Genomic DNA, 25254 nt, shown 5'->3' on the forward strand with positions numbered 1-25254 from the left:
CCTGACAGACGTTATTTTTCCATCTTAGGGCCAGACACTGAGTCAGGCTGGCAGTGGGGCGGGGAGGCAGGAGGTGGTCCTCCAGCCCGTGGAAACATCCTGGGTGAACGTGGAGCGCGAAAGCGTTCCTGTCACCCCCGGTCTGTGTGGACCTCCCAGGGCCCTGGAAGGTGGACGGGCGGCTGCCCAGAGAGGTTGTATGATTCGCCCCGGGTCACACAGCAGTCAGGGACAGGGATGGAACGGAGAAGCCAGCACAGCCTGGCAGCCAACCAGCGCCCTCTCTCCCTCCCAGCGCCTGCCCAGGCTGCACCAGTGGCCTCTGCAGAAACACAGGAGACTGGAGCGGCCCCGGCCCAGGAGAACCCGGTGGACATGGGGGCCGAGGAGACAGGGGCCCCCACCCCAGCGGGCCAGAGGTCCTGGCTGGTGCGGCAGATCTCACTGTTACTGCGGCGGGACCGGCAGGCCCAGAAGGCCGGGCAGCTCTTCTCGGGGCTCCTGGCCCTCAACGTGGTGTTCCTGGGCGGGGCCTTCATCTGCAGCTCCATCTCCAACAGCGTGGCCCTCACGCTGGGCGACGTGTGGGTCCTGCTGGCCGTGCTGAAGGCCCTCTCCCTCCTCTGGCTCCTCTACTACGCGGCGGGCACCACCCGCCGGCCGCACGCCGTGCTCTACCGGGACCCTCACGCGGGGTCCATCTGGGTGCGGGGTGAGTACTGGGGCGCTGGGTGAGTAGTAGGGGACGTGGGGAGGCCGGAGGTGCCCACAGCTGCTCCGTCCCGCCAGGCTCCCTGCTGCTCTTCGGCAGCTGCGCCGGCTGCCTCAGCGTCTTCCACGTGGGCTACGAGGTGAGCCACCTCTACTGTGAGTCGTGGCTGGAGCTCATCTTCCCCGCCATTGAGATCGTCTTCATCGGCATCCAGGTGACAGGCCGTCCCGCCCCCGGGCCACCGGCCAGCACTCTCCCTACCCCCCAACTTCTGCCTGGACACGGCCTCCCAGGCAAATACCTGCAAGGCCCAGAGTAGGGGCACACACACCACAGCCCCCCACGGGTCCCTGCCTGAGCACACACCGTGCCCATGAAACGCGGCCGCCTGTGAACATGCCCGCCTGTGCCTGCTTGCAAGTCCCTGACTCCCGAAGCCACTCCTAATGACGAACGTCCAGCTCCCGCCTGACTTCCTGTTCTGCACTTCCTTTACACCCCTATTTTATTTCCCCAGGAAGTAGGCCTTCCCCTGAACGGCAGGTATTTGAGTCCCCTTCTAGAACCAAGGAGACTGAGGCTCAGAGACCTCTTGCCACTGGCCCAAAGCCACACAGCAAGGAAACACGGGCAGGGCCAGGATTTCCCAGCCCAGGTTTCCTCGCTGTGGCGTCGGCTGAAAATACACCCAAGCAGTGGAGGCACACACAACCCCCCCATAGCCCCGCCCCCACGCCCCCACGCCCGGGCCCTGGGCTCAAGGCCCTGTCTCTTTCAGACCTGGGTGCTCTGGAGACACTGCAAGGACTGCGTCCAGGCCCAGGGCAACTTCACTAGGTAAGGCGGGGTGCCTTCTCTCCCTCCAACAGCTCCTGGGGCTCCCTGTCCCCAGCTAGTGCCTGCCCCCCAACAGCTTCCCTGGACAGGGTGGCCCTGGGGCTGTGGGTTTGCCTGGAAATCGTCCCTGGCGGCCCACCCCTAGGGCTGCCTCTCCAGATGTCCTAATGCCAGACGGGATTTGGCTTGGAGAGAGGGCAGCCCCTGCAAATGCAGGGGCGGCGAGGGCTGGGCACCCGAGGAGCCGGCCCGGCTATGTAGGCAGAGTGCGGCCTCTCCGGCAGGTGTGGCCTGATGCTGACCCTGGCCACAAACCTGCTGATGTGGGTTTTGGCGGTCACCAACGACACCATGCACCGCAAGATCGAGGCGGAGCTCAATGGCCTCATGGACAATTTCTCAGGTACCGAGGAGACCAGGCCCCCCACCCCTGGGCGTGCTGAGAGAGCTGTGCAAAGAGAAATTTTTTACAAGGAACACCATAGATTGTTCTATAATTAAAAATTCAGGCTTATCCCTGGCTGGGGTGGCTCAGTGGATTGAGCACCGGCCTGCAAACCAAATGGTCACTGGTTCCATTCCCAGTCAGGGCACGTGCCTGGGTTGTGGGTCAGGTCCCCAGTTGGGGGCATATGAGAGGCAACTGATGTATTTCTCACACATCAATGTATCTCTCCCTCTTTTTCTCCCTCTTTTAAAAAAGATTTTATTTATTTATTTTTAGAGAGGGAAGGGAGGGAGATAGAGAGAGAGAAACATCAATGTGCGGTTGCTGGGGGTCATGGCCTGCCACCCAGGCATGTACCCTGACTGGGAAACCTGGGACACTTTGGTTCGCAGCCTGCACTCAATCCACTGAGCCACACCAGCCGGGGCAAATAAATAAATATTTTTTAAAATTCACACTTAGAGATGAGAAGAACAAGATATATCCATCACCCAGGTGCAAGAATGATGAACATTTCACCGTATTTATTTTATGAATGAATTGTTTACATTACTGAGATCATGGTATTTCATCTCAAGATAATTTGGGGTGCATCTCTTTGAAATAAATATATTTCACTACAGCACAACATTATTATAACTTCTATCAAAATTCCTTAACATCATCCCCATCCTCGCTATCAATCTATATTAGTATTTATTTATTTATTTATTTATTTATATTTAGAGAGGGAAGGGAGGGAGAAAGAGAGAGAGAGAAACATCAATGTGCGGTTGCTGGGAGCCGTGGCCTGCAACCCAGGCATGTGCCCTGACTGGGAATGGAACCTGCGATGCTTTGGTTCGCAGCCCGAGCTCAATCCACTGAGCTATGCCTGCCAGGTCTTATATTAGTTTTTCGAATCAGCCTACGAAACGTCTTTTACGATGGTTTGTTCAAACAGACGACGCCTTGGGTGGTTCATTCTCTTTTTTCCTAATGACGCTGAGATGTGTCAAGTTGCTTCCTAGTGGTGGCATTTGACTTGTTCTCCCTGCTAGAAGCTGGAGGTAGGACCCGGAGCCCTGATTAGATTCAGACTAAACTCGGTGGGCCCCAGCACCCCACAGGTGGGCCCAGGTGTCGTGTGGGGCGTCTCACTGCGGGGCGCGATGCCCAGTTACCCCGAAAGGCCTGCTGCCTGGGTGGCAGCCAGATCCTCCTACCACAATGCTGCAGGTTTCCCCTTGTGCCCCGCTAGCGATCTGTGCAGGTGACATTTGGCACCAAAGACATCACACATTAAATGCTTTTCATCAGCCTGACACCTGAAGTCAGAATCCCTTTGTAAAGGAAGGATCGCCCTGTGATGTCTGATTTCTCCCTCTGGGCCTCAGTCTCCACGCCTGTGAAATGGGCGGCTGGGTCCCCGCCCCCTCCGGCATACTCCAGGAAGTGGGCAGGACTGGTCTGTCGCTGCCTGGGTTCCCTCCGAGCAAGGCCCACCTGACTGCCTGTCCCCTCTCCCACCCCCGCTAGGCAATGACAGCCACACCTGCCTGTGCCTCAACAGCACGGGGTGCCAGGTCTTCCAGAAGGGCTACCTGATGCTCTACCCCTTCAGCACCGAGTACTGCCTGGTCTGCTGCGCTGTGCTGTTTGTCATGTGGAAGAACGTGGGCCGCCGCCTGGCACCCCACGCGAGCGCCCGCCCCGGCACCCCGCCCTTCCACCTGCGGGGAGCCCTCTCCGGGCTGCTGCTGGGCCTGCTGGCCCTGGTGGCAGGCGTGGTTGTGTTCGTGATCTTCCAGGTTGAAGCCAACGGCCCCACCATCGCTCGCCGGTATTTCATCCTATACTACGCCTTCTGCGTAGCCCTGCTATCCGCCATGAGCCTGGCGTGCCTGGCGGGCACGGCCATCCACGGGCTGGAGGAGCGAGAAATGGACACGGTCAAGAACCCCACCCGCAGCCTGGACGTGGTGCTGCTCATGGGGGCGGCGCTGGGCCAGATGGGCATCGCCTACTTCTCCATCGTGGCCATTGTGGCCACGCGCCCCCACGAGCTGCTCGACCGCCTGGTCCTGGCCTACTCGCTGCTGCTCATCCTGCAGCACATGGCCCAGAACCTCTTCATCATCGAGGGCCTGCACCGGCGCCCGCTCTGGGAGGCCGCTGCGGAGGCGGAGCCACCCCGCGGGGGGCGGAGCCACTCCCAGCCGGAGCTGGGCCCCGGCCAGCCGCCGGCCTCGCCGCGGGCCTCCATCCACTCCAACTGCCACCTCAACTGGAAGCGGCGGGCACTCAAGGAGCTCTCCCTCTTCCTCATCCTCTGCAACATCACGGTGAGCGATGCCTGAGGCACGGGGCGGAGCTGGCCGGGCAGCCCTCAGAAATCTTACTTGGGAAGGGGCAGTTAGATTCATTCATTCAAGGTGCATTCGTTGCACATTGGCTGTCCCAAGGGTGACCGGCTTGTCCCTTTGATTGTCAAGGACACAGGCCTCGTTCCCACTGGCTCTGTGACGCTTGCGAGCGGAGAGAGTCCCCCAGCTCCCTGCAGGGTCTCTAGCGAGAATAAACAGGCCAAGCCCATGGCCACGTGCACTTTATCAACACACCTGTAAGATTTTGACCCTCAGGAAGCTTCCTGTCTCGTGGGGGAGCCATCAGGGGAACAGTTAGGAAATTACGAAATAACTAGTCACCCACTGAATGCAGTCAAAGGAAGAGATCGGAAAATGCCTGGTTTTCTAAAGAACTTTTAGCGGAAGGTGTTGGCGTTGATGGCTCTGCCCCAGGTGCTCTGCCCCGGGCAGGGGCCCTGCCTCCCGGGAAGCCTCGCTGTAACTCCGCGCAGGGGGTCCTAGGGCCATCCCGGTTCACGATGAGGAAGCTCAGGCTTAGGCTGCCGGACCTGCCTCGGTCTCACCGCCTAGGCGGCAGAGCCGGGACGACTCGGGGTGGTTTGAGCTCGCGTTGGTGATGACAGTGCTGGGAATGCACCCCGGAAGTCGAAACCCCTGGGCCAGGCAGAGAATAAGCAACAGACGGGCCCTAAAGGGCAGCAGGGCCTCAGAGAAGGAAGCGTGGGCCGGAGTGGCCAACGAAGGCTTTGTGGGAGGTTGGCCTGGGCCTTGAGAATCAGGTAGGACCGGGACAGGAGGCGGGGCCCAGGTGGAGGGGGTGGGACTGGCAGGAGAAGGAAGCCCCAGAAGAGGAAGGTGGAGGTGGAGACACAGGGGTGCCCAGCAGGACAGAGCAGGTTGTACCATGGGTGGTGGCGACCCGGAGTCTCACAGTCCATCCGGGGTTCAGGCTGGCAAGCCGAGGAGGGGGCTGTGGTGGGCCACAGGGACCTGCAGGGAGTGGGGCTGGCTCTGAAGGCCCGAGGGTGTGGGGTACGCTGGAGGAGCTGTAGCTTCTGGCACCTTCCCTGAGTGGAGTGCCTGGGAGCACCGCCCCCCCCTCACCACCCTCCTCTGCTCCCCAGCTGTGGATGATGCCCGCGTTTGGCATACACCCCGAGTTTGAGAATGGCCTGGAGAAGGAGTTCTACGGCTACCGGACGTGGTTCACCATCGTCAACTTCGGCCTGCCCCTGGGGGTCTTCTACCGCATGCACTCTGTCGGGGGGCTTGTGGAGGTTTACTTGGGGGCCTGACGCTGCCCAAGGAGCTCACCCCTGGCAGAACCCCAAAGTGTCAAGGCTGGGAAAATGTAGTCCAGGGGCCCTGAGCAGACGCCCCGTCCCAGGAGGCCTTAGGGAAGCCTGGTTGTCCCAAAGCCTCCCCTTCCCCAGAGCCTCACTACAGGGGCAGAGAGCGGGTCACGGTTCACGGTTCACAGCCCAAGGCCAAGAGCAGAACCTGAATACAGAGCCTCTGATGCCCACACCAAAGACAGCATCTGCTTGCCCCTGCTCACTGCATCAGTGCAGCCCAGGGTGTGCCCAGGAAGCCCCCACAGCGGCTCCGGGAGGGCCAGCCGAAATGACTGAGTCTGGGGCGCATGGAGACGGGTCCTTACCCAGCCAGGCCTCCGGGGCCTGCCTCCTGCTGGGGGCAGGGTGCAGGGTCCACGCTCAGCCCCGGGCATCCCGGAAGCAGGCAGCTCCGCCCTCCTCTCCCCACACAATCTAATAAGCTCATTAATTAGCTACCAGGCAGGGTTCAACAGCTCTCTCCCGCTGCCATAAACCCTGTTTGTTTGATTGATTATATTCGGGCTTCGTGGCATTTGTTCCCAGAGTCAGAGCTACCACTCCGGGTACAGTGGGAAGGGACTGTCCTTCAGGGCAGGGCCAGGAGAGATCTTGACCAGTTCTTGTCTGGCCCAGGGGAGAGGTGGAAAGAGGGGCCGGCTCCTCTTTCCACCCATCCCCCGTCAGCACACCCTGTCTCTCTGACACAGAGCCCCGGTGACTCTCTGGAGGTGGCTCACCACGGGGGCTGTGGCTTTAGGCTGCTGGGTCCCCAGGTCTGCGGGACCCTCTGGCCACTGAGCAAGAAGGGCAGCTGTGACAGCCCATCCATCTCCCTGAGCCCAAGGCAAACACTGGGCTGGGCCCCGGGGTAAGGCCTAGGGGGCAGCCCCAGGCCTGCACAAGGCTTTGCACGCCTCTGGGCACCACCCCATGAAGCTGAGCCCTGGCGAGCACAGAGTCAAAGCCCCAGGAGCCCCCAGTGGCTGCGTGAGGCCAGCAGCTCCCCTGGGACTCATGCAGAAAGCTGGGTGGTGGGCCTCTCACGTCTCTTGGGTGGGCTCTTTCTCTGGGTGGCCACAGCCCAGGAGTCCAACTCTCCAGTGCCCCCCCCCACCTCCAAGAGAATGACAAACACCGGTTTCCGGTCAGGTGCTAAGACCCTCTGGGGGCCAACTGTAGAAGGCAGCCCCCCCAACTCCCCTGAGGACAAGAGCCCCCTTGCCCAGCCTGACCCTCCCCTGCAAGCACGAAGCGCCAGGGCGTAGAGAGGGGTTTATTGTGTGAAGGGGCCGATTGTACAGAGCAAAGATCGTACTGACGGGTGGGTGAGGGGGGGCCAGAGGCCAGGGCCGGGAGGACAGAGGGGTGGCAGCCTGCCCCCCACCAGTCCTCCAGGCAGTGGGTGGGGAGGACTGGACAGCTGCCCCTCCCTCCTCGTTCCTCTCGTCCCCGTAACTGGACGTAAGAAGAAGCCAGGCCACAGCCCCTGACCTGGGAGAAGATAGCAGGACACCCCACTCCAAACCCCTAAAATGCACAGGGTTCCCCAGTCTGGCTTTTGCAGTCGGCCAGCCCCTAGCCTCCTCCTCAAGCAGCCAGGCCCCGTGCCCTACTCCCCCAGCCCCAGCAGTGAGCTGGCCTGGACCCAGCAGTTTCCAGTTGGGAGACTTGGATGGGCTCCCCTCACCTTGCCCGGGTGCATCATGGGACAGCCCACAGCTCCCTCCCGGGCAACCCCTTATGGCACAGTAACCGGATGGCCTCTGGGGGTGAGCAGGACAGGGGCCAGGAGGGCACCGAGGGTCAGCATAGAAACAGGGTTTGAGGGGGAGCCGGGTGAGGTGGGGGCCCTGGCTGGGGCCTGCAGCCCTGGAGCCAGGAGGTGGGGGGAGTTCAGGGAAGGTCAGAGCCAGCGTTCCAGCCCCAAGGGGCCTCTGAGGACCTGCCACCCAGGACTCGGCCACTCTCCCAGCCCCCGGCCCTGATCATAGTAAGTTAAAGCTCAGCACGGCCAGTGGGTCGGTGGGGGGAGGATGGGGGGCCAGGGCTCCGCCCTCCCCTGGCCCCGCCCTTTGCAGGCCACTGGCTCCGCCCTCCCCTGGCCCCGCCCCTTGCAGGCTGCCGTCCTCACACGCGCTGGATCTCAAACAGCTTCACGTCAGTGTCGTACCAGACGGGCGGGTCCACGTTCCTGCGGAGGGAGCAGGCTGTCCTCGGGTGCTGGGGGACCTCGCAGGAAAGACCGTGGGGGTGCAGGCAGTGCCAGAGCCCAGACCCTCCCTCCCTGATGTCCCACCTCGGTGTCCCGCCCTCAACCGGACAGGACTCCCCCCATGGTTAACTATCTTGGCATGAGCCCCACTACAAAGGTGGGACCCAGCGCTGAGGCCCCCAGGGAGCCCCGCTGGGCAGACCCTCCGGTGGACACCCAACCCCCCAGGCTGGTCACTGCCCCACCCCCACAGGGCCCACCTCAGATAGATGACGCCCCACATGTAGGTGCGGAACCACATGGCCGTGCCCGAGTTGGCCTGGTACTTCCGGATGAGGATGGGGTGGGGCACGGGCAGCAGCCCCACCAGGGTGCCGTGCTGCAGGAACCTCAGGATCTCCGACTCGTCCGTCAGGCCCCTGCCGGCGATGGGGGGGGGGGGGGGGCAGGGTGGTCTCCGACGTGCTCATGTGGGAAGCCACCATGAAGGTCCGGGGGAGCATGGGCTCACCGTGGACCCCCAAGGCCCGCGCTCCCAGTCACACCACCCCCAAGCCCGGACTGGCCCCTTCTCAGAGCCCTCCTAGCTCCCCCCCTCCCCCACCCCTCAGCCTCACTTGTCAATGCAGATTTTCTCCACCTGCGGCACCAGCACCTGCAGCAGCCTCATGATGGTCTGCAGCGGCAGCTTCGACTTCCAGGAGAGGACCTGGGGGAGGGACCGCGGCTCCTGGGCCTGGGGAAGCAGCCCCCCGAGGCTGCGGGACAGGCCTGCCCCCTGACCCCAAACTGCGGGCTCCCCAAGGCAAAACGCATCCCCCGATCACCACGACAGGGACCTGATGGGGGACGGCGCCCATGAAAAGTGACTGTTTTTCATGGTAAGAGCCATGGCCTCGCACTGAGCACAGAAACGGCCCCCTTGGGTCCTCAGCATGATCAGGTCGGGACGTTTACTGTCCCTGTGCAAGTGCCATGAGGGGGGACCTCAGCAAGCATGAAAGACTGGGTCAGCGATCTGGGCAAGGAGGCTGGAGAGGGTGCTTTATGGAGAAACGTGGTGCTGTGGGCAGGTGAAGCTCAGCCCGGCTCTCCGGGGAGGCAACTGAGTCGGAGGGAGGCCAAGGTCACCCAGCCAGAGTACCGACCCTGAGTCTGGCTCCTGGATCTGGACATACTGCCAGAGGCTTCACTTACTGGGTGGTTCCCAGTCCCAGGGGCAGCTGACCCAGCCCCCACGGGGGCGCCGCCTGCCCGAACCCTCACCCACTCCGACGTCGGGCTCCACTGTCCGCTGGCCGATGCACTAGACAGCCGCCGCTGCTCCCGCCAGGCCGGGCTGGGCTCCTGGCCCCAGGAGAGGAACCGGAGTGAGGGGAGGAGGAATGGGAACAGGGTGGGGGCAGAGGGCAGGGAAGTAGCCCCTCTCCCGGGCCATGGACTGTCCGGAACCTGGCAGGGCAGTGGGGTCTCCCCTCACCAGCCCATGTGCATGGTGGGGGGCTCCCTCCCACTGAGGGGACGGCCCAGCACCCTTTGCCCTGGGCCCCAGGCCCTGCCCAGCCCAGCCCAGCCTGGTGACAGGTTTATGGTAAAGACCAGCCCAACCTCAGATAAGGCTGATGGATGGGGAGTCTGAAGGCCAAGGGCTTGAGCCCGTGACCGTTGCAAGAGGGAGAGGTCTGCGGAAGTCCCCTCCCCGGACAGTCAGCTGGGTGCTTGCCCCTCCGCTGCAGGGGACAGACGCCAGAGCGCTGTGGCTGTGGCTGAGCCCACATCTCGGAGGCCGGGACAAAGGGGCTGCTCAGTCCCAGCAGTCCCCGTGGCCTACCTCCTCAGTGGGACTGCCGTCTGCGGGGCCCTGTTGGGGTGCCGGCTCCAGGGACCGCAAGGTGCCATCCTCTGACACCTGGGACTTCTCGGTCAGCTTGTCAATGCCTGGGAGGGCCAGGTGTGGTGAGGACACTGCCCAGGGCCCTCTAGACAGCATGTCCACTGAGCCTGACCCCCTCTTTTCACCGCCCACTTTATAGACCCTGTGCCCCATCCCTCCACCCCCCAGCCCTGCACCCGCCTCCCCCAGAGCCCACACCCAGGCCTGAGGCCCAGCCCCCACACAGAACGCCCCTCCAAGACCCCAGTGCTCCTGCCCCACCCCAGTTGCCATCCCCATCTCCACTGTTTCCCACCTCAAGGCACGCCCTTTGCCAGAGCTGGGGTGACACGCCCCAGAGACCCTGCCCACCCCCAAACACGCCGGCATCCACACCCTCTGCCACCCACCCAGCACCGGACCTGGGGTGGCCACCAGGCTGGTCTTGAGGGTGCCGGGCTCGGCGGGGGCAGCGGGGCGAGAGCCCTCCATGGAGGCGCCCTCCTGGGAGCCGGTGCGGGACAAGGGCTCGGGCGCCCGCCGGCGCCGCTGCAGCGCCTTGTGGATAGTGGGCGGGTCCGTGGGCAGGTTGGCCAGCTGGTGGAAGACGTTGCGCTTCCGGATGATGGCGTAGACCAGGTTGGAGTTGCCTGTGGGGGGGAGGGCAGGGTGCTTGGCCTCAGGGAGGCCCTTCGCCTCCCCCTCCACCTGGCAGGCTTCCTGGGACAGGGACCTTGGAGGGCAGGAGGTGTCACCCCCAGAGGGGGGCAGGGGTCTGTTTAAAGCCTCCCTCAGTGCCTCTGTCTGTGGCTGCAAGAGCCTCAGGGCAGGGAGCATCCTGCCTGGTTCTCTATCATGCCCACTGCACGCCGCACAGGGCATGGTACACAGCAGGTGCTCAATTAATGCACTTTGGACAAACTGGGGGCGGGGCAGAGAGCTATTGCCCTCAGACCCGAAGGTATCCTTGCCCACTGCCCACCCCGGTTCCTGCCCCCCCCCCACCCCCAGGGCTCAGCCGGGTGCGTCACCGTCAAACTGGTACTGGATGATGTTGTTGAAGACCTCCAGGAGGAAGAAGACCAGGTGGTGGTTCTGGGAGGCCGAGAAGAGGAACCAGGTGGTGGAGAAGGCCTCCAGCAGGTGCAGCAGCTTATTGGCGGCCACCATGGACAGGCTCTTGAGGTAGGGGGACACTGAAGGAGAGGGCTCGGCTTACTCCTGGGGCCCCGCCAGCCAACGAGCACTTCCTGGTTCCTGGACCCGAGCGGGACAAGGTGTTCCTGCTCCCGAGCCCTCCCCGCCCCCTGACTGTGAAGCCCCTGAGAAGCCGGGAAGGGCATGTCCCCGGAGGCCAAGGTCACCCTGGCCAGGACTTCTGCAGAGCCCCGGGGAGCAGATTAGGCTCCACCCTCGTCCCTCCACCATGTGCACAGCTGCACCGTGTACAAAACCACTCACACAGGCAGCCCCGCCCACCCTTCGCTCCCACACCTCTGGGAGGGGGACACAGAGAAAACCACCCCATGTTACATATGAAGAGGCTGAGGCTCGGAGGAGCTCTGTGAGCTCCTCTGGCTGCACAGAGTTCTCCGGCTGCAAAATGGCTGGGCAGGGATCCAGACTCAGGGCCTTTAGGTCTTGCTAGAGCATCAAACTGATAGTTTCCATTTAGTTAAATACTTTTTTTTTTTTGCACAGCCTGTGAGCAGGGAATCGGAGATGAAACGCTGCACACGGCTTGAAGTCGCACACTGATCTGTGCCCTTCCGCGTCTGGGGTCCTGCGCCCTCACCGGGTGGGGGTGGGGGGCAGGGGTGGCTGTCTGGTTCGCCGGTGCATTCCCAGAGCCGGGCCTCACTCAGCCAGTGCTGGGTAAGGTAAGGGACGCAGCCAGTGAGCGAAGAGTTAAGGGAGGACCCAGAGCTCACAGTCACATCAAAGGCCCTGCACACCCCATACCCCCACCCCCACCCTGAAGTCCAAACCAGACCATGTAGGAGTCGACCCCTCTCACCCAGGGCCGTGGTCTCCAAAAGTCATCCTGCCCCAGCCCGCCGCTGAGCCCCCTGCCCTCCCGGGCAGTTAGCTGTCTGCAGACCCGGATGATGGGTGGGTGGGGCACATCACAGCACCCAGAGAATGAGGAGTCTAAACCCTCACTGGCCCGTACAGTAGCCACGAGCCACGTGGGGCCATTAAGCCTTGAAACATGGGCAGTCCTAACGTTTGACCCACATACAAGATGTTGAAGGCTGAACGTGAAAAGGAATACAAAACACCTCCATCGTTTGTATTGGTTACACATCGAGATGATGGTATGCTCGATATAGTGGGTTAAATAAGATATATTTTTTAATTATTGTCACCTACTTTTTTTTTTATTTTTGATGTGGCTACTAGAAAATTGACCCGTACGTAGGCTGCTGCCTGCCTTTATATTTCCATCGGGCAAGGAGGGTTTGAACAGGAAGTGCTGGCGCGCAGCCGTGGCCTGGCGCCACCTGGTGGTGAGCGGGGGGAAGGTGGGCTCCGCGGCCCCCTACCGTTGACGATGATGGTGAGCAGGCAATCGAAGAGGGGCTGCAGCCGCTGGTGCCCGCTGGTGATGATCTTGTGGAATACCTGTGCGCGGGGGAGGCAAGGGGCGGCCATGGGGTCCCCTCCATATCTCCAGACTCGGCCAAGAGGACATGACCCCCACGCGCCCAGGTGCCCCCTTACCACAATGAGCAGGTCGGCATGGGTGCCCGTGAAGACCGGGATGTCCATGGGCACGCGCACCGAGTAGGGCTTGTTCAGCCGCACCCCGAAGTTCCGCTCCCCGCTCAGAAGCAGCAAGATGAAGACACCAATGTGCATCAGGCCCACCCTAGCTGCGGCAGGTGGCATGGGACTCTGTCACCACACGGGTGAGGAGGGGGGGGAGGGGGAGGGGAGCAAATGGGCGGGAACCCACCCTGGGGGGACCGGCAAAGCCCTCCTCAGGGCACCAGGCCTGAGCTGCTTGGGAGATAAAACCATCTGGCCAGGCCACCCCTCTTCAAGGAGCCCCCCACCCTATGCGCACCCCATCCTACGCCCACCCCATCCCACGCCCACCCCATCCTATGCGCACCCCAGCCTTACACTGATCCGCTCGGGCATCATTGAGGAAGTAGAGGATGGGGACCAGGATGTCGAGCACATCGCTGCTCTTCAGCACAAAGAAGAGGAACTTCTGGGGGAGGGAGGGGGAACAGGCAGGCAGGCTCAGAGGGAGGGCAGCTCTGCCCCACCCTCCCTCCCTCCTGGGAGTCTCCCTGGACCCTGTCCCTATCCCTGGCCTATACTGAGGAGCCGCCACTCCCCCTGAGGGCAGACCGCTGCCCAGCAGGCCGGGCCCCTGCAGCCGGGCCCCTGCCGCCGGCCCACCTTGTTGAAGTCACAGAGCTTCCAGAAGAGGACCAGCAGCTCCTGGTGGAACTGGATCTTCTTGGTGGAGTTGGGCAGGTAGGTCTGGAGCAGGGGGTTGGACAGCAGCCGGGCTATGCCCTTGAGGATAAACTGGAAGTCCTGGGAGGGAGAGCGGGGGCCCATCCGACCCGGCTCTCAATGAACGCCCCCTCATCTCCCCAGAGCCCGGCCCCATCCCAAGAGCCTGAGGGGCCCAGGTTCCAATGTCGTCAGAGCTGTCTTGGGGTGAGCCCCTCAGGAAGCTGAGTTCAAGGCTGGCCTGGAGGGGCCCCTTCCCTTCCACCAGGAGGGGTCATCCCTGAGCACCTACTATGTGCTGAGCTTTGCCCTCCACAAGGCAAGGGAGCAGCTACTGTCCCCATGTTGCAGAGGCAGAGATGAGAGCTTTGGAACCACATAACCCTGTCCCCAAGGTCACAAGACCCATGAACTTAGGTCTGCCTGGCCTCTAAGTCCACTGCCTTCCCCTCCCTCGACCTCTGAGGAACTTGACACCAGAGCCACCTCCTGGAAGCCTCCCAGTTACCATCGCCCAGTGGAGGCCGTCAGCGCTTTCCTGCATCTTGAAACCCTCGCAGTCCTACTGTCGCTATTTTACTGGGGGGGCCCGAGTCCATGGGGACTACAGCTCCTTGACGTAGGGGTCCAACTCCCTCACCCCTATCTCAGCTGCATCCCCTCACCCCCTGCAGGACCATAACCACTGTGGGGCGGGCGCCAAGAACCCCCTGAACGAGACAGTACTGGACTTACCTCCTCGCGGTGGATTCGGGACAAGTAGTTGACAAACAGGTTCTCGGGCCCTGGAGGCTGCCAAGGGGGGAGCTGGGGTGAGCAGGCGCCCCCACCTCTGCCCCTGCCCCAGGCCTCGGCGTGGGCAGCGGTGCCCCCTGAAGCCCCAGGCTCACCACAAGGTGACCCCTGGGTGTCCCTCACCCAGCTCCGCTAGGGGCGCACCACCCGCCTGGAGGCCCTGTCCCCCCCGCCCCCCGTCCTTACGTCAATGTCATCCATGGCAGTGCCTGTGGTGGTGCCGTCCACGGTGGGGCTGGTGCTGGTGGCACTGTCATGGTCCAGGGTGACGATGAGCACCTGGGCAGCCTCCTCCACCAGGGGTTCCCGGTAGTCGGAGAAGAGCAGGTGGTTGTAGGGGATCCCGTAGCCCACAGGGTCATAGGCACACACGGTGTTGAGCAGGGAGGTGAAGAGGGGCAGGGCGTGTCTGCGGGGAGAGGAGCGGCAGGGCTGCAGAGACCCCGCCGGGCCCCGGCCCTTCATCCACCCCTGCCAGCCACTCCCTCATTCCACGCAGGCCTCGGTGTCAGCCCTGGGCCGGGGGCGGAGCAGCAGGGCCAGGAGCTCCTCCCCCTCCTGAGTAGAAGGACCCTCCTCATCCTCGCCTGCCTCCGGGCCACTCCAGCCTGGGCCGAGGGCAGGAGGAGTTTATTACCAAGAGCGGGGTGGCCAGTCAGGACCCTTAGATTCCTGTCCCTTGGATTCCTCCCGCCAGGAGCTGAAACCCATTCTTTTATTTTTTTTTAAGGCTATTTTGTGGCGGTTCTCAGTAAAACGGAGGAAGGTACAGGGATGTCCCATACACCCCTGCCCCCACATAGGCGCAGCCTCCCCCACCATGAATGAACCTACATCGTAACCACCCAAAGCCCATCGCTGCCATGAGGGTCCAGTCTTGGTGCCGCACAACCTGCGGGCTGGGACAGACATGTGATATGCCCTCGGGTCTTTGAAGGGCAAGCACCCTCCCTTGGGGCTTCTGAGAGGGGGCTGGCGGCCCTCGGGGAGGTGGTCTTCCCCTCGGGAAGCAGAGCACGTGCTCAGTCGCCCAGTTCCCAGGCCCCAGAGTGACTCCGTTCCGAGATTCGTAAGATGTCAGGGTTCAAGCTCCTCGTCTTACAGACGAGCGAACTGAGACCCACAGAGGTTAAGCGAGTGGCACCGAGGGCTGCGTGCCTGATGAGGCTGGTGAGAAAGAAACCGGCCAGCTGCTGACTGTGGCTGTGGCTGGCGGGGGGAGTCTCCTGGGTTCCCTTCAGGGGCGGGGCTGCGGGACTAGGGGGCGGGACCCTGAGCAGGAGACCGGGGAAATCTGCGGGATGGCGCATGCCACGTGGGCGTCCGAGCCTGGAAGCAAGAGGGTGAAGCAGGGCCCTCGAGGACACTAACCCCCCGTGCTGCCGGCACAGCTGGAGGGCCTGTACCTGCTCCACAGACTCTCCCCACCCTGTGACACCTCCTGTGCTCCCACGAGCCGCTGGAGCCCAGGAGCGCCCCCATGCGGGCTGGGCTTCCCGTCCCTCGGGGCTTGCATTCCGCCCCTCCTCACTGGGAAGCTGTCTGAACTGCACTGCCCAATAGGAGCCACACGAAGGTCCAAAGAGCTTAAAAAGTGCCTGGTCCGAAATGAGATGTGCGGCGAGTGTGAACCACACACCTGATTTTGAAAACTGAGCATGAGCCCTGGCTGGCGCAGCTCAGTGGATTGAGCGCGGGCTGCGAACCAAAGCATCGCAGGTTCGATTCCCAGTCAGGGCACATGCCTGGGTTGCGGGCCACGGCCCCCAGCAACCGCACATTGATGTTTCTCCCTCTCTCTCCCTCCCTTCCCTCTCTAAAAGTAAATAAATAAAGTCTTAAAAAAACTGAACATGAAAGGGGAATGTAACGCATCTCAATAATGTGTGTATTGATTTGTGTTAAATACTCATTTCTGATTGGGATAAATCAAACATAATATTAAAATTAACTTCACTGTTTTGTTTTTACTTTTCATTATCACTGCCAGGAATGTTTAAATTGTTTAAATGGCGTGTGTGGTTCGCATGACGGTTGTACTACATGGAGGATCGAGGCACGTGTCACCCAGGCCCCCCGCAACGGGACATTGGACAGCGCTGGCGGAAGGCGTAGCTGTTAAGTTACAGGTAGGCTATCGCCACCAGGGGGCAGCACCTCCCCTCGAATAAGACTCCCAGGGCGGGACGTGGCCTCAGCTCCTCAGCCCTTGCAAAAGGAAGAGAAGGAAAAAAAAGGCCAGGGGCCCCTCACCTGTTCTCCGTGGAACAAAAGAACTGCACCCACGGGTTGGTGCTGCCACTGTCCGGAGCTGGGGGCAGATACATGGCCTCCGAGAAGCACGTGAGCAGCAGCTTCAGCAGCTCCGTCCTGGGGGAGGGGGCGCGGTACAGCAGGATTTCAAGTCTCCTCCAGGGAGGGGTACGCGCCCACCCTGCCCCGCCCCAGTTCAAGTCCATGAGAAGAAACGGCCCCGTTCATCCCTGTGACGCTGAGGTTGGATCACGAGTGGAGGGTCTCTTTGTAAGGCCCCGGCAGGGTTCCCTCCGGCCACGAGCTCTGGGCCCAAGAAAGCTCACCGGTTCGTGTCGTGGATATAGTTGGGCTGGGGGGAGTGCGCGAAGCCCACGCCGGCCTCCCAGATGTATTCGCAGCTGTCCAGGGAGTGCACGTCCTCCGCCGAGTCCTGGGGACAGTGGCAGGGAGAGGTCGGGCTGGGGGCGGCCAACCCAAACGCCCCACTGTCCCTGGGGCAGAGACCCTCCAAATGCCCTGAGTACTAATGCACAAGGGAAGAAATGAATGTTCTCAAGCTCTTGAAAGCTCATTTTTCTTCACTCCGGTGCTTCTACTGGCTCAATACAGTTTGAGACGGGGAGAGAGATAGGGAGGGAGGGGCATGGAATTGGATATGTCTGGTGGTATGTGGGGGTGGAGGGCAGAGAGCATTCAAGGTCAAGTCCATGGGCCCAGGGGAAGCGAAAGGGCTCGGCCTCCCGTGCCCAAGCCCCACACCCCACTCACCGCCCGGGCGAGACAATGGGAGCCTGTGCCCAGCCTCCCGGATGCAGGGGGCAGGGCCAGGCACCAGATGGCTCCACTCCAGCTGTGCCAGCCACCACCCCCTCCCTGGGACCATGCATGCCAGGCAGCCCGGCTGTCCCTGAGCAGCCCTGTGCCCCAAAGCATCCTGCCCAAGGGAACTTCCACCAGCCCCACCCGGACCCAGAGCCCTCCCCGCCAGCCTGCGGTGGGGGTCCGGGGATCTCACCACAGTGCTCCTCCGGTGGCTCTGGACGGTGAAATCTGGGCAGAAGAGCAAGTCAGCGATGGCCAGGAGCAGGGACTCAGCCAGGGGCCGGGCATTCTCATCATCGTCCTCTCCCTGCTCGGGGCACAGCACCCAGGGGCCACCTCAGTGATAGCTGGCCAGGGAGAGGTGGCCCCAGGACTGGGGGGAGGGGAGGGGAGGAGGACAGGGTCTGGGCCCAGGCAGTCACTGTGACAGAGCCCAGAATGACTCAGAGCGGCCAGGAAACCTCCCACCGAGTGGGTGGGGCCGGGTCCAGTCCCCTAAACTCTGGAGCCTCGATCCTGCAGGGAACCCATGTGTCCACCCATCGGCCAGCTGCCCTGTCCCTATCTCTGCCCAGCTGCAGGGCAGAGACCCCTGTGGGAGAGGAACCCAGGCTCTGGGAGGAGGAGCCGACCCCCGCCCCAGTACCCTGCACTCCCCAAAGCCCTGGAAGTCCTGGAGGAGTGTGGCCAGCCCCGCACCTGCTTCTCACCCTGTCTACACGGCAACTCCACCTTCCACCCAGCCCGCCCGCCCAGGCCCACAGACCCCTCCTCGCCCTGCCCCCGGCACTGTGGACCAGAAGAAGCCCCTCCAGTCCGGGTCCTCAAAGATGTAGGGCAGCACGCGGGTGAGAAGCCGGCTGCAGTTCAGCACAATCTGCTTCTCCTTCTCCGAGTGGCAGCCGCTCTCGGCTCCCTGCACCAGCTTCTCGACGGCCTGCGGGATGGGCACAGGGGCACGCTGGGAGGGGGGGGCGTGGGGCCCCGGCACTTGGCTCAGGGTGGGTACCCCGGGCCTCAGAGGGGCAGAGGCATCGGCTCCACAGGTGGGGGCCCCGCCCCACAGGTGCCACCCCTCCAGACAGGGTCAGCCAGCCCGGGTGGACGGGACATGGACCAGCCCACCACTCACTAGCAGAGCCTTGTTAAGTGAAAGTGACCGTCCACCTGAGCCTCAGTTTCCTTATCTGTAAAATGGTGACACTGACCGTGGCAACCGCGCAGGGCGAGCTAGATGAGCTGGCCAGGGGGAAGCTCTCTCAGGGGGTGGGCACCATGATCACTGGCACAGGGGACCAGAGCCCAGCCCGGCCTGGGAGGCGGCGGCACGTGCCGGGTGCCTGCTGTCTCGAACCACAGGGCTGGGCCGGCTTCAGTTTCCCCAAGAGGGCGGTAGAGAGCTCCGCGGGGGGCAGCAGTGAGGGGCCAGGTTCCCCTCACCTTGTAGCACAGAGTGGCCAGGTTGGAGGGCGACTCCTCCCGCACAGCCCGGATCTCCGCCGCCGGCACCAGCGCAAAGACGTCCTGCACCGAGGTGGCCGTGTCCGCCCAGAACTGGTCCCAAAAGGCATCATCGGTGGCTTCCACGGGCTGTGGGGGAACCCAGCGTCCAGAGCTGCACAACCGCGTGTCACAGGGCCCATGGTTGGCCCAACACGCAGCCAAGGGAGCTCCCACGAGGGGAGCCAGGGCCCCGCTGCTCCTTCCCTGCAGGTGCCCAGGAGCTTTCCCGTGTGGGGCACGTCCTGTGGCCACCACAAGCCCCGGTCAGCACAGGCAGGCCGAGGACACGGCGCAGATGGTCAGGGGTCAGCTGCTAGGCATTGAGCTCAGCAGCCAAAGCCTGGCCCAGTCCTTGAGGGCCTGTGTGACCGTCCACTTCTGGGTAAGTCACTCTCCACCTCTGGTGGGGCCTCCCCACCCAGAAACATTCTCGGGCCACACCAGCAGGTCAAGTGCCCAGGGACCAGACCCAGGAGGTGCCCCTCCCCCAGGGGGAGGGCAAGGGGCGGGTGCTCATTCCCACTCACCCAAGCCGCCCGCCTTGGCCCCGGCCTCCACCCTCACCCAGCTCACCCGCCAGTTGCCACATCTAAAGGCCTCGGCCCCAGGGCGCTCTGGCCGCACCTGCTCCTCCAGGTGCCCCACGGGGCGTGCGTGGGCACTGCCGTTCAGGCCGCTCTTGCCAGGGCCCCATCGCAAATCTACCTCCTCCATCCCATCTCCACGCTGCCCCCACCCCACGCTCACAGCCCAGCGCCAAAGGCACAGCTCCCACAGCCAAGACCTTCAGGGCTCCCCACTGCCAGCAGGACTGACTCCAGACCTCAGCCCGACGGTCAGCCAAGCCCTTACCTGAACACACCTGCAGGCAGGTACACACGCACACACACACCTGCATGCATGTTCACCTGCATTTGCTAGCTCCACCACGCAACCCCACCGCATCTTCTCCTTCCCTCTGCTCAGACGGCCCCTCTTCCCAGCAGGCCCGCCCCTCCCAACGCACTCCCAAGTCCCACCGGTCCCGCTGAAGCCACAGGCCTCACACACACGCGAGTGCCTTTTGGGTCACACGGGCAACCAATGCGAATCGTGAACCCCACGTCCAGAAATATTTCCTAAGGAGATGATCGGAGACATCTACGCAGGTATCCGGATGATAACTGAGGTGTTACGAACAGCCATGAAAAGCTGGGATCGACCCAACTTACCAATGACCAGGGAATGCGTAAAAAGCCCAGGCACACCCGCACGATGGAACATTGTGCAGCCGTCAGAATCCTGCTGTCAGAGGATGCTCATGAGCGGAAGCTGCTCAGTGTCACGTTATGTGAAACAAACAAGATCTAAAACTACAGGGCGGCCACCACTGTGTGTGAAATCAGGTAGTAACTGATGTCTAGAAGAAAATGACGCTAATCTCTCTGGGTGGTGGTTATTTTTTTCTTTATGTTTTTCTGGAAGCTCGGTACTACCACTTTCCTCCTTCCGAATATTCACCTGTGGAGGGGCGGAGGGGCTGGGGTGCCCAGGCACTCGTCCCCTCCCAAAGACCGCCGCTTCCAGCAAGAGCCCCCCCCCCGCCCCGCCGCCCCAGCCAGCCTCGGCTCTCCCCTGCTCCGAGAGCGCTCACGGAGGGCCCCACCGCCCCCTTAGATCCGCATGTAATAGGCATCGCCCTTGTGATCAGAAAACCGTATATCTTAACAAACGATTCTGTTCTCTGCAGCCGCTTCTTGCAAGAAAGAGGTCTCCCGGAGCTCCAGACGGGTGGGCCTGCTCCCACCTGGGAACCCCCTCCCTGCCCACTCAGGGACTCACCACAGCCCCGGACTCCATGGGCCTCGAGGCCCCTTTGGGCCACCAGCCCTTCCTCCCTGACCCTGCCCTAGAGGCACAGGGTGGATGCTCAGGCTACATTTGTCCAGCTAAAGGCTGTCATTGCCCCTGGAGATCCCTTTGGCCCCGTCACTAGGCAGGGCTGGGGGCTGTCCAAAGCCAGGGCTGGGGTGGCGAGCCTCACAAGGTCCAGGAGCGCCCTGGCCCACTCCCCAAGCAACACTCCCCTCTGAGCTGCAGGCCAGTGTGTGGCCTTGGCCCTCTGGACAGACCTGGCACCAGGGCCTGCTCCGTCCCAGAACTGGTAGAGCGAGTTAGTGGGGGGTAGAGGGACAGAGGCCCAAGGAGGGGCCATGGGGCTGGGGTTTGCTGGCCAGGCAGGACAGCCCTCTGGCACTCGCCAGGCAGCCAGGAGGGGGTAGGGAAGGACATCCTGAAAATACGAAGAGCCCTCCCCCCACCCCAATCCGGAAGCTCCTCTGGAAAGCTCCCGTGTCTACACCTTCCCTGCTTCCCAGGGAACCACTGCCCCCTTAAAGGGGCAGAAACTCATCTGAACACCCAGGAGACTTGGCCTCTGATCTAGTTCATCAGGTCAGTGTCCCCAGGGTAGCCCAGCCCTGAGGCAGAAGAACTTCCTGGCTGTGGGAGCTGGCCTTGAACTTGGAGAGTGGTGAATTTCACCTCCCACATCCTCCACTGGTCCCACCGTGGCTTGGACACGTCAAGCTGGTGACCACTGCCTGGCCGTACCAGGTTAGCCTGATGCTACAGGTATTGATCAGGGTCACTTCGGCCACTTAGGCCTCTAAGGGGAGGGGCATGGCTCAGTTCCTGCCTCAGTTTCCCCAGCAGGGCTCCACCCAGCCCAAGGAAGCTCTAAAATCCAAGCCAGTTTCTTTGAAAAGGGTGTTTTTGCTTGGAAGTGGGCAGGCCCACGCTGCCAGGGGCACTGGAGCTGAGCTACCTGGTGGGGTAACCAGCTCCGCAGGGCCTGCTCAGGCCAGTGCTGCCAGCGGCCCGAGGGGCCAGCTGCATCGTCTGAAACCTCTCTGGGGGCAGGAGGGAAGGACCGGCAGCGCTCCAGCCTGCTAAGGGTGACCCGGAGGACTGTGTCACCATGGCACTGACATGCACACACATGTGCACACATGTAAACACGGACCTACCAGAACATGCACCTCTCGTCTGCCCAACAGTAAAGAACTTCCAAACAGGCGGAGTCTGGGAGAGGGTCCAGGTCTGGGAATGCCCCCTCCAGGGCCCCTCCCGCCTGGGAAAGGCTCGAGCTACAGGCCCTCAGCACCAGGGTCCGGCCTAGCCCCGCGAGCAGGAAGAAAACAGGATGCAGCACAGGAAGGCTGGGCAGCAGCGGCTCAGGCCCAGGCCACAGGGAAAGGCGCCGGGCCGGCTTGTTTGTGCTCACTCCGTGGCCTCTGAGGGCCTGGGGCTGGAGGACACCCTGGGGACAGCTAGCCTGCATCTCCTTGGAGACATGAATGGCAAGGTCTGGATGATCATCTGGGACCTGGTGCTCACCCCCAAAGCTACCCGAGCCAGGTCACTGCATAGGACCCCAGGTTTCCGCCCCTGAGGACCTCCCCCTCCAGGTGGCCCAGGCCACCTCCCACCTACAGGGCCCCAGGGCTCCTGGAGGGAGACCCAGGCTGGTCTCCGGCTTCAGTCCTGTCTCAAGCCAACACACCAGCCTCAGCTGGGAGATGAGACAGTGACGCCTCAGGCAGATCCATCCCCGTATTTGGGGGAGGGAGGCAAGAGCCAGTGGAAGTGTAACCCACCCAGACCCTTTGGGTCTTGGCTGAGCTGGTCCAGCTGGCCCAGCACAGGACCCCGGCAGCCGAGCCTGCGACCCACTGTCCATTTCTCCACCCAGGCGCTTCCCTCAGCAGGTGGGTAAACCCAGGAGCCTCCCTCCCTCCCTCTTTTCTCTGTGCCCCCACACTGGGGGGCTGGCCCACCTTCCACCCACACACCTAGAAGCCCCAACCCTGGAGAGCAATGTGCCGGAACCGACCAGGAGCCACGGGAGAACCGGAGAGCAGCAAGGAGCAAGGTCTGGTTTCTGTCAAACACCTCCCCACCGGGCAGCGCTCTCCAGAGGCCCTGGGCGTTTGCCAGCACCTGACCTTTCTCCCCTGGGAACCGGAGAGGGTGGGAGCCCCGGTCTGGCCTCTGCAGCTGTGACCAGCTGGCTGGCTGCGGGCAGATGGCTCTCTCCATCCCACTGTAACTGCCGAGGGCAAGACAGAGCCCAGGGAGGGGTGGGGGGGGAGCATGAGAGGACAGTCCCAGATGACAGCAGGTCCCGACTCCCTTGAAAGTGGGAAATTTGGGGAGTCAGGGCCTGCATCTCCGTGGCCAGAACGGCCTGGCTCAAGGGGTGGGGAGAGAAGGGGTGGGCGGGGAAGCAGCCTTGCTGGGGCCAGGTCCCGTTTGTGGGCGGCAAGGAGGTGGCCTCTGTGCCACTTGTGGCCTCGGGGGAGTGTGCAAGCATGGGTTAGGCTGCAAGACACCCCCAGGCCCCGCTCCAGCAGGTCAAGGGCAATCTGGAGGTTTCTCAGCCCTGACCCAGGAAACGGAGGGTACCCCAAACACAGCCATCCCCACGCCTGGGTCTCAGAGGACAAGTCCCCTTCAGAAGTGGTCTCAGCTGGGAAACTGGACTCCAGGGGCCTGGGAAGAGGTCCCCTTGCCGGGCTGCTGGGCCTTCCCTGCCGTGGGCTCAGACCGGGGCCCAGCGAGGCTGCTGCTGCCGCGCACCAGCTGTTTTCTCAACCAGGGCGGACACCGGCCCCGGCTTTGTTTGCATTGAGTCAGCCGGGTCTGTGCGTCCGGGACCCGCGGGCACCGAGGGGCAGCGAGGGAGCAGGGAGGTGGATGGGTGGGTGGAGGCGGGCAGAGGCTAAAGATGCAAGGCTGGAAGAGCGGATGGGGTGGGGGGCAGGCAGCGGCGACGCCGGCTCGGAAAGTAGGCACACGTCAGCCTAAGGTGGCAGCAGCGGCTGCGGGGATAAGAATATTCCCGGGAGAGAAGGCTGGGGGTGGGGGACCAAGCTAGGGGATGGAGTCTCTCGGGGTGCGGGCCAAGGGGTTCGGCTTCGACCCTGGTGTCAGTATCACCCACAGACCCAGCTGCTTCCCCATCTCAGGGCAGGCCAAGTTCACGCGGCCCCCTGGCCCAGCCTAGCCCCCAGTCTGGTAGGTGGGTAGCGAGGCCGTGGCCCCGGGCGCACCTGCGTCTTGGTGGTGAGCTGGATCACTGCCTTTCGGAAATTCAGCTTGGAGTCGGCCGACCCCATATCGTTGGAGCCTGATCCGGACCGGCACTGGTCCCGACTCCCGCTGCCGCCCCGGCTCAAGATCCAGCTCCAGCGCCACGGCCCCCGCGGCTCTCGCAGGAGCGGAGCGGAGCACAGCACTGCACAGCACCCCGCCCTCCCGACCGCCCGGCGTCGGCCCCGCCTCCTCTCCGGCCCCGCCCCCGCCAGGCTCCGCCCCCAGTGGCTCCGCCTCCAGCACCTGCCGCACGCGGCACAGTCCACTCTCCGCGTCTTTCTCAGCTCCACCCAATGCCTCTGCGCGCGTCCTTCTGCGTCCGCGCGCTGTCCCCGCTCCGCCTCTCCCATTTCTACCCAGCCCAGGGCCCGCGATCCTCCCAGCCTCGGGTCCCCGCCCCCCTCCCCAACATCGGTCCCCACGCCATCGCTGGACCCACACTTCCTCCGAGCCCTCTCCCCTGAGTTTCTTCCTCGTCCATCCCTGTCCTCCTAGTCTTTTTGTTGTCTTCTGAGCATCTGCTTCTTTGGTTCCCTCTTTCTGACCTGTCAAACCCATGTGTCCGGAGAGACTTAGGCTCAGCCTCCTGCTCTGCAGGAGGCAGGCTGACCCAGTGCCCCCACTCTCGGAGCCTGGTGAACGCTGGAGGTCCCTCTGGCTCCCACAACTCCTTTCTGGCCACCTGCCTTCCCTGAAAACCCTTCTAAGGCCACCCATCTGAACGGACGTGTCAAGGGACCGGTGATTAGCAACACTGTGTCAGGGACAGGCTCACAGGGGCTCAGGACACGAGGCCTGTCCTGTGTCAGCAATTATCTAGGGAGAGAGTCAGGGAAAGACTCAGCCATGGCTCATCCCGTGTGTCCTTGGTAGAGGCCAAGTAGTAGTCATGGTGAAAGTGACAATAATGGGACAATATTGCTAATACAAAAACCTGCCTCCGAGGTAGCTATTACCCACATTTGACACATTTTGGGAAAACCGAGGCTTGGAATATTTAAATTATTTGCCCAACGCGACACAATTAGTAAGGAACAAAGCCAAAATTTTAAAAATCCAACTCAACCCCAAAGAGGTTGGACTTTTTCCACAACATCTTCTTGCACGCTGTGTCTGGAAGCTTCTGGAAATCCTGGATGCTTCCCAAGGAGGTGATATTTAGCTTAAACAGGAATTCCACGGGTAAAAAAAATGGGGGATGTGCCGTGGAGGCAGCGAAGAGATGGCACCAAGGCAAAGGAGGACGGGTGTGGAAGGAGGGAGGAGGGGGACAGGGTGTCAACGTGTCGCCAAGTCAGCAGGCTGCACAGGATAGCTCCGTCCTGGCTCCGGGGAGGTGTCTTCCCTGCCCTGAGTGAAATCCTGGGCTGGCTTGTGGCTTTTCTGATCGCTCCCGAGATAATGAGTGAATGGCACCTTTATTTGGCATTTCAAACAAAAAAAAATCCAGTCCACTCTGCAAATCACCCAGTGCTAGTCCAGCCCAGAGTGACATTAAAAA

General features: G+C 62.4%; 2 protein-coding genes across 4 annotated transcripts; one reads left to right on the forward strand and one right to left on the reverse strand.

The window, feature by feature from the left end:
• The first annotated feature begins 237 nt into the window (after nucleotides 1-237).
• OTOP3 (otopetrin 3) lies at nucleotides 238-6794 on the forward strand. The gene is made up of 6 exons (XM_028521474.2): nucleotides 238-712; nucleotides 790-926; nucleotides 1491-1549; nucleotides 1834-1952; nucleotides 3516-4321; nucleotides 5470-6794. The coding sequence occupies exons 1-6, from the start codon at nucleotides 238-240 to the stop codon at nucleotides 5638-5640; spliced, it is 1767 nt and encodes a 588-aa protein (XP_028377275.1). The 3' UTR covers nucleotides 5641-6794.
• Nucleotides 6795-7127: 333 nt separating this feature from the next.
• HID1 (HID1 domain containing) lies at nucleotides 7128-23916 on the reverse strand. 3 transcript variants are annotated; one of them, XM_036034107.1, is made up of 20 exons: nucleotides 23711-23916; nucleotides 18555-18704; nucleotides 17881-18051; nucleotides 17308-17421; nucleotides 16616-16722; nucleotides 16290-16406; nucleotides 14223-14445; nucleotides 13977-14033; nucleotides 13182-13322; nucleotides 12897-12987; nucleotides 12492-12643; nucleotides 12314-12392; nucleotides 10799-10963; nucleotides 10190-10417; nucleotides 9726-9832; nucleotides 9161-9241; nucleotides 8512-8603; nucleotides 8155-8313; nucleotides 7783-7873; nucleotides 7128-7742 (listed from the first exon to the last, which is right to left on the reverse strand). In XM_036034107.1, the coding sequence occupies exons 1-19, from the start codon at nucleotides 23774-23776 to the stop codon at nucleotides 7810-7812; spliced, it is 2364 nt and encodes a 787-aa protein (XP_035890000.1). In that variant the 5' UTR covers nucleotides 23777-23916; the 3' UTR covers nucleotides 7128-7742; nucleotides 7783-7809. The 3 variants fall into 3 exon arrangements, with proteins under 3 accessions (XP_035890000.1, XP_035890002.1, XP_035890001.1); XM_036034109.1 differs by having other exon boundaries at nucleotides 7128-7736; nucleotides 7779-7873; XM_036034108.1 differs by having other exon boundaries at nucleotides 7128-7736; nucleotides 7775-7873.
• Between the last annotated feature and the right edge of the window lie 1338 nt (nucleotides 23917-25254).

This window comes from Phyllostomus discolor, chromosome 8 (genome assembly GCF_004126475.2).
Source record: "Phyllostomus discolor isolate MPI-MPIP mPhyDis1 chromosome 8, mPhyDis1.pri.v3, whole genome shotgun sequence".
Classification (NCBI taxonomy): Eukaryota; Metazoa; Chordata; class Mammalia; order Chiroptera; family Phyllostomidae; genus Phyllostomus; species Phyllostomus discolor.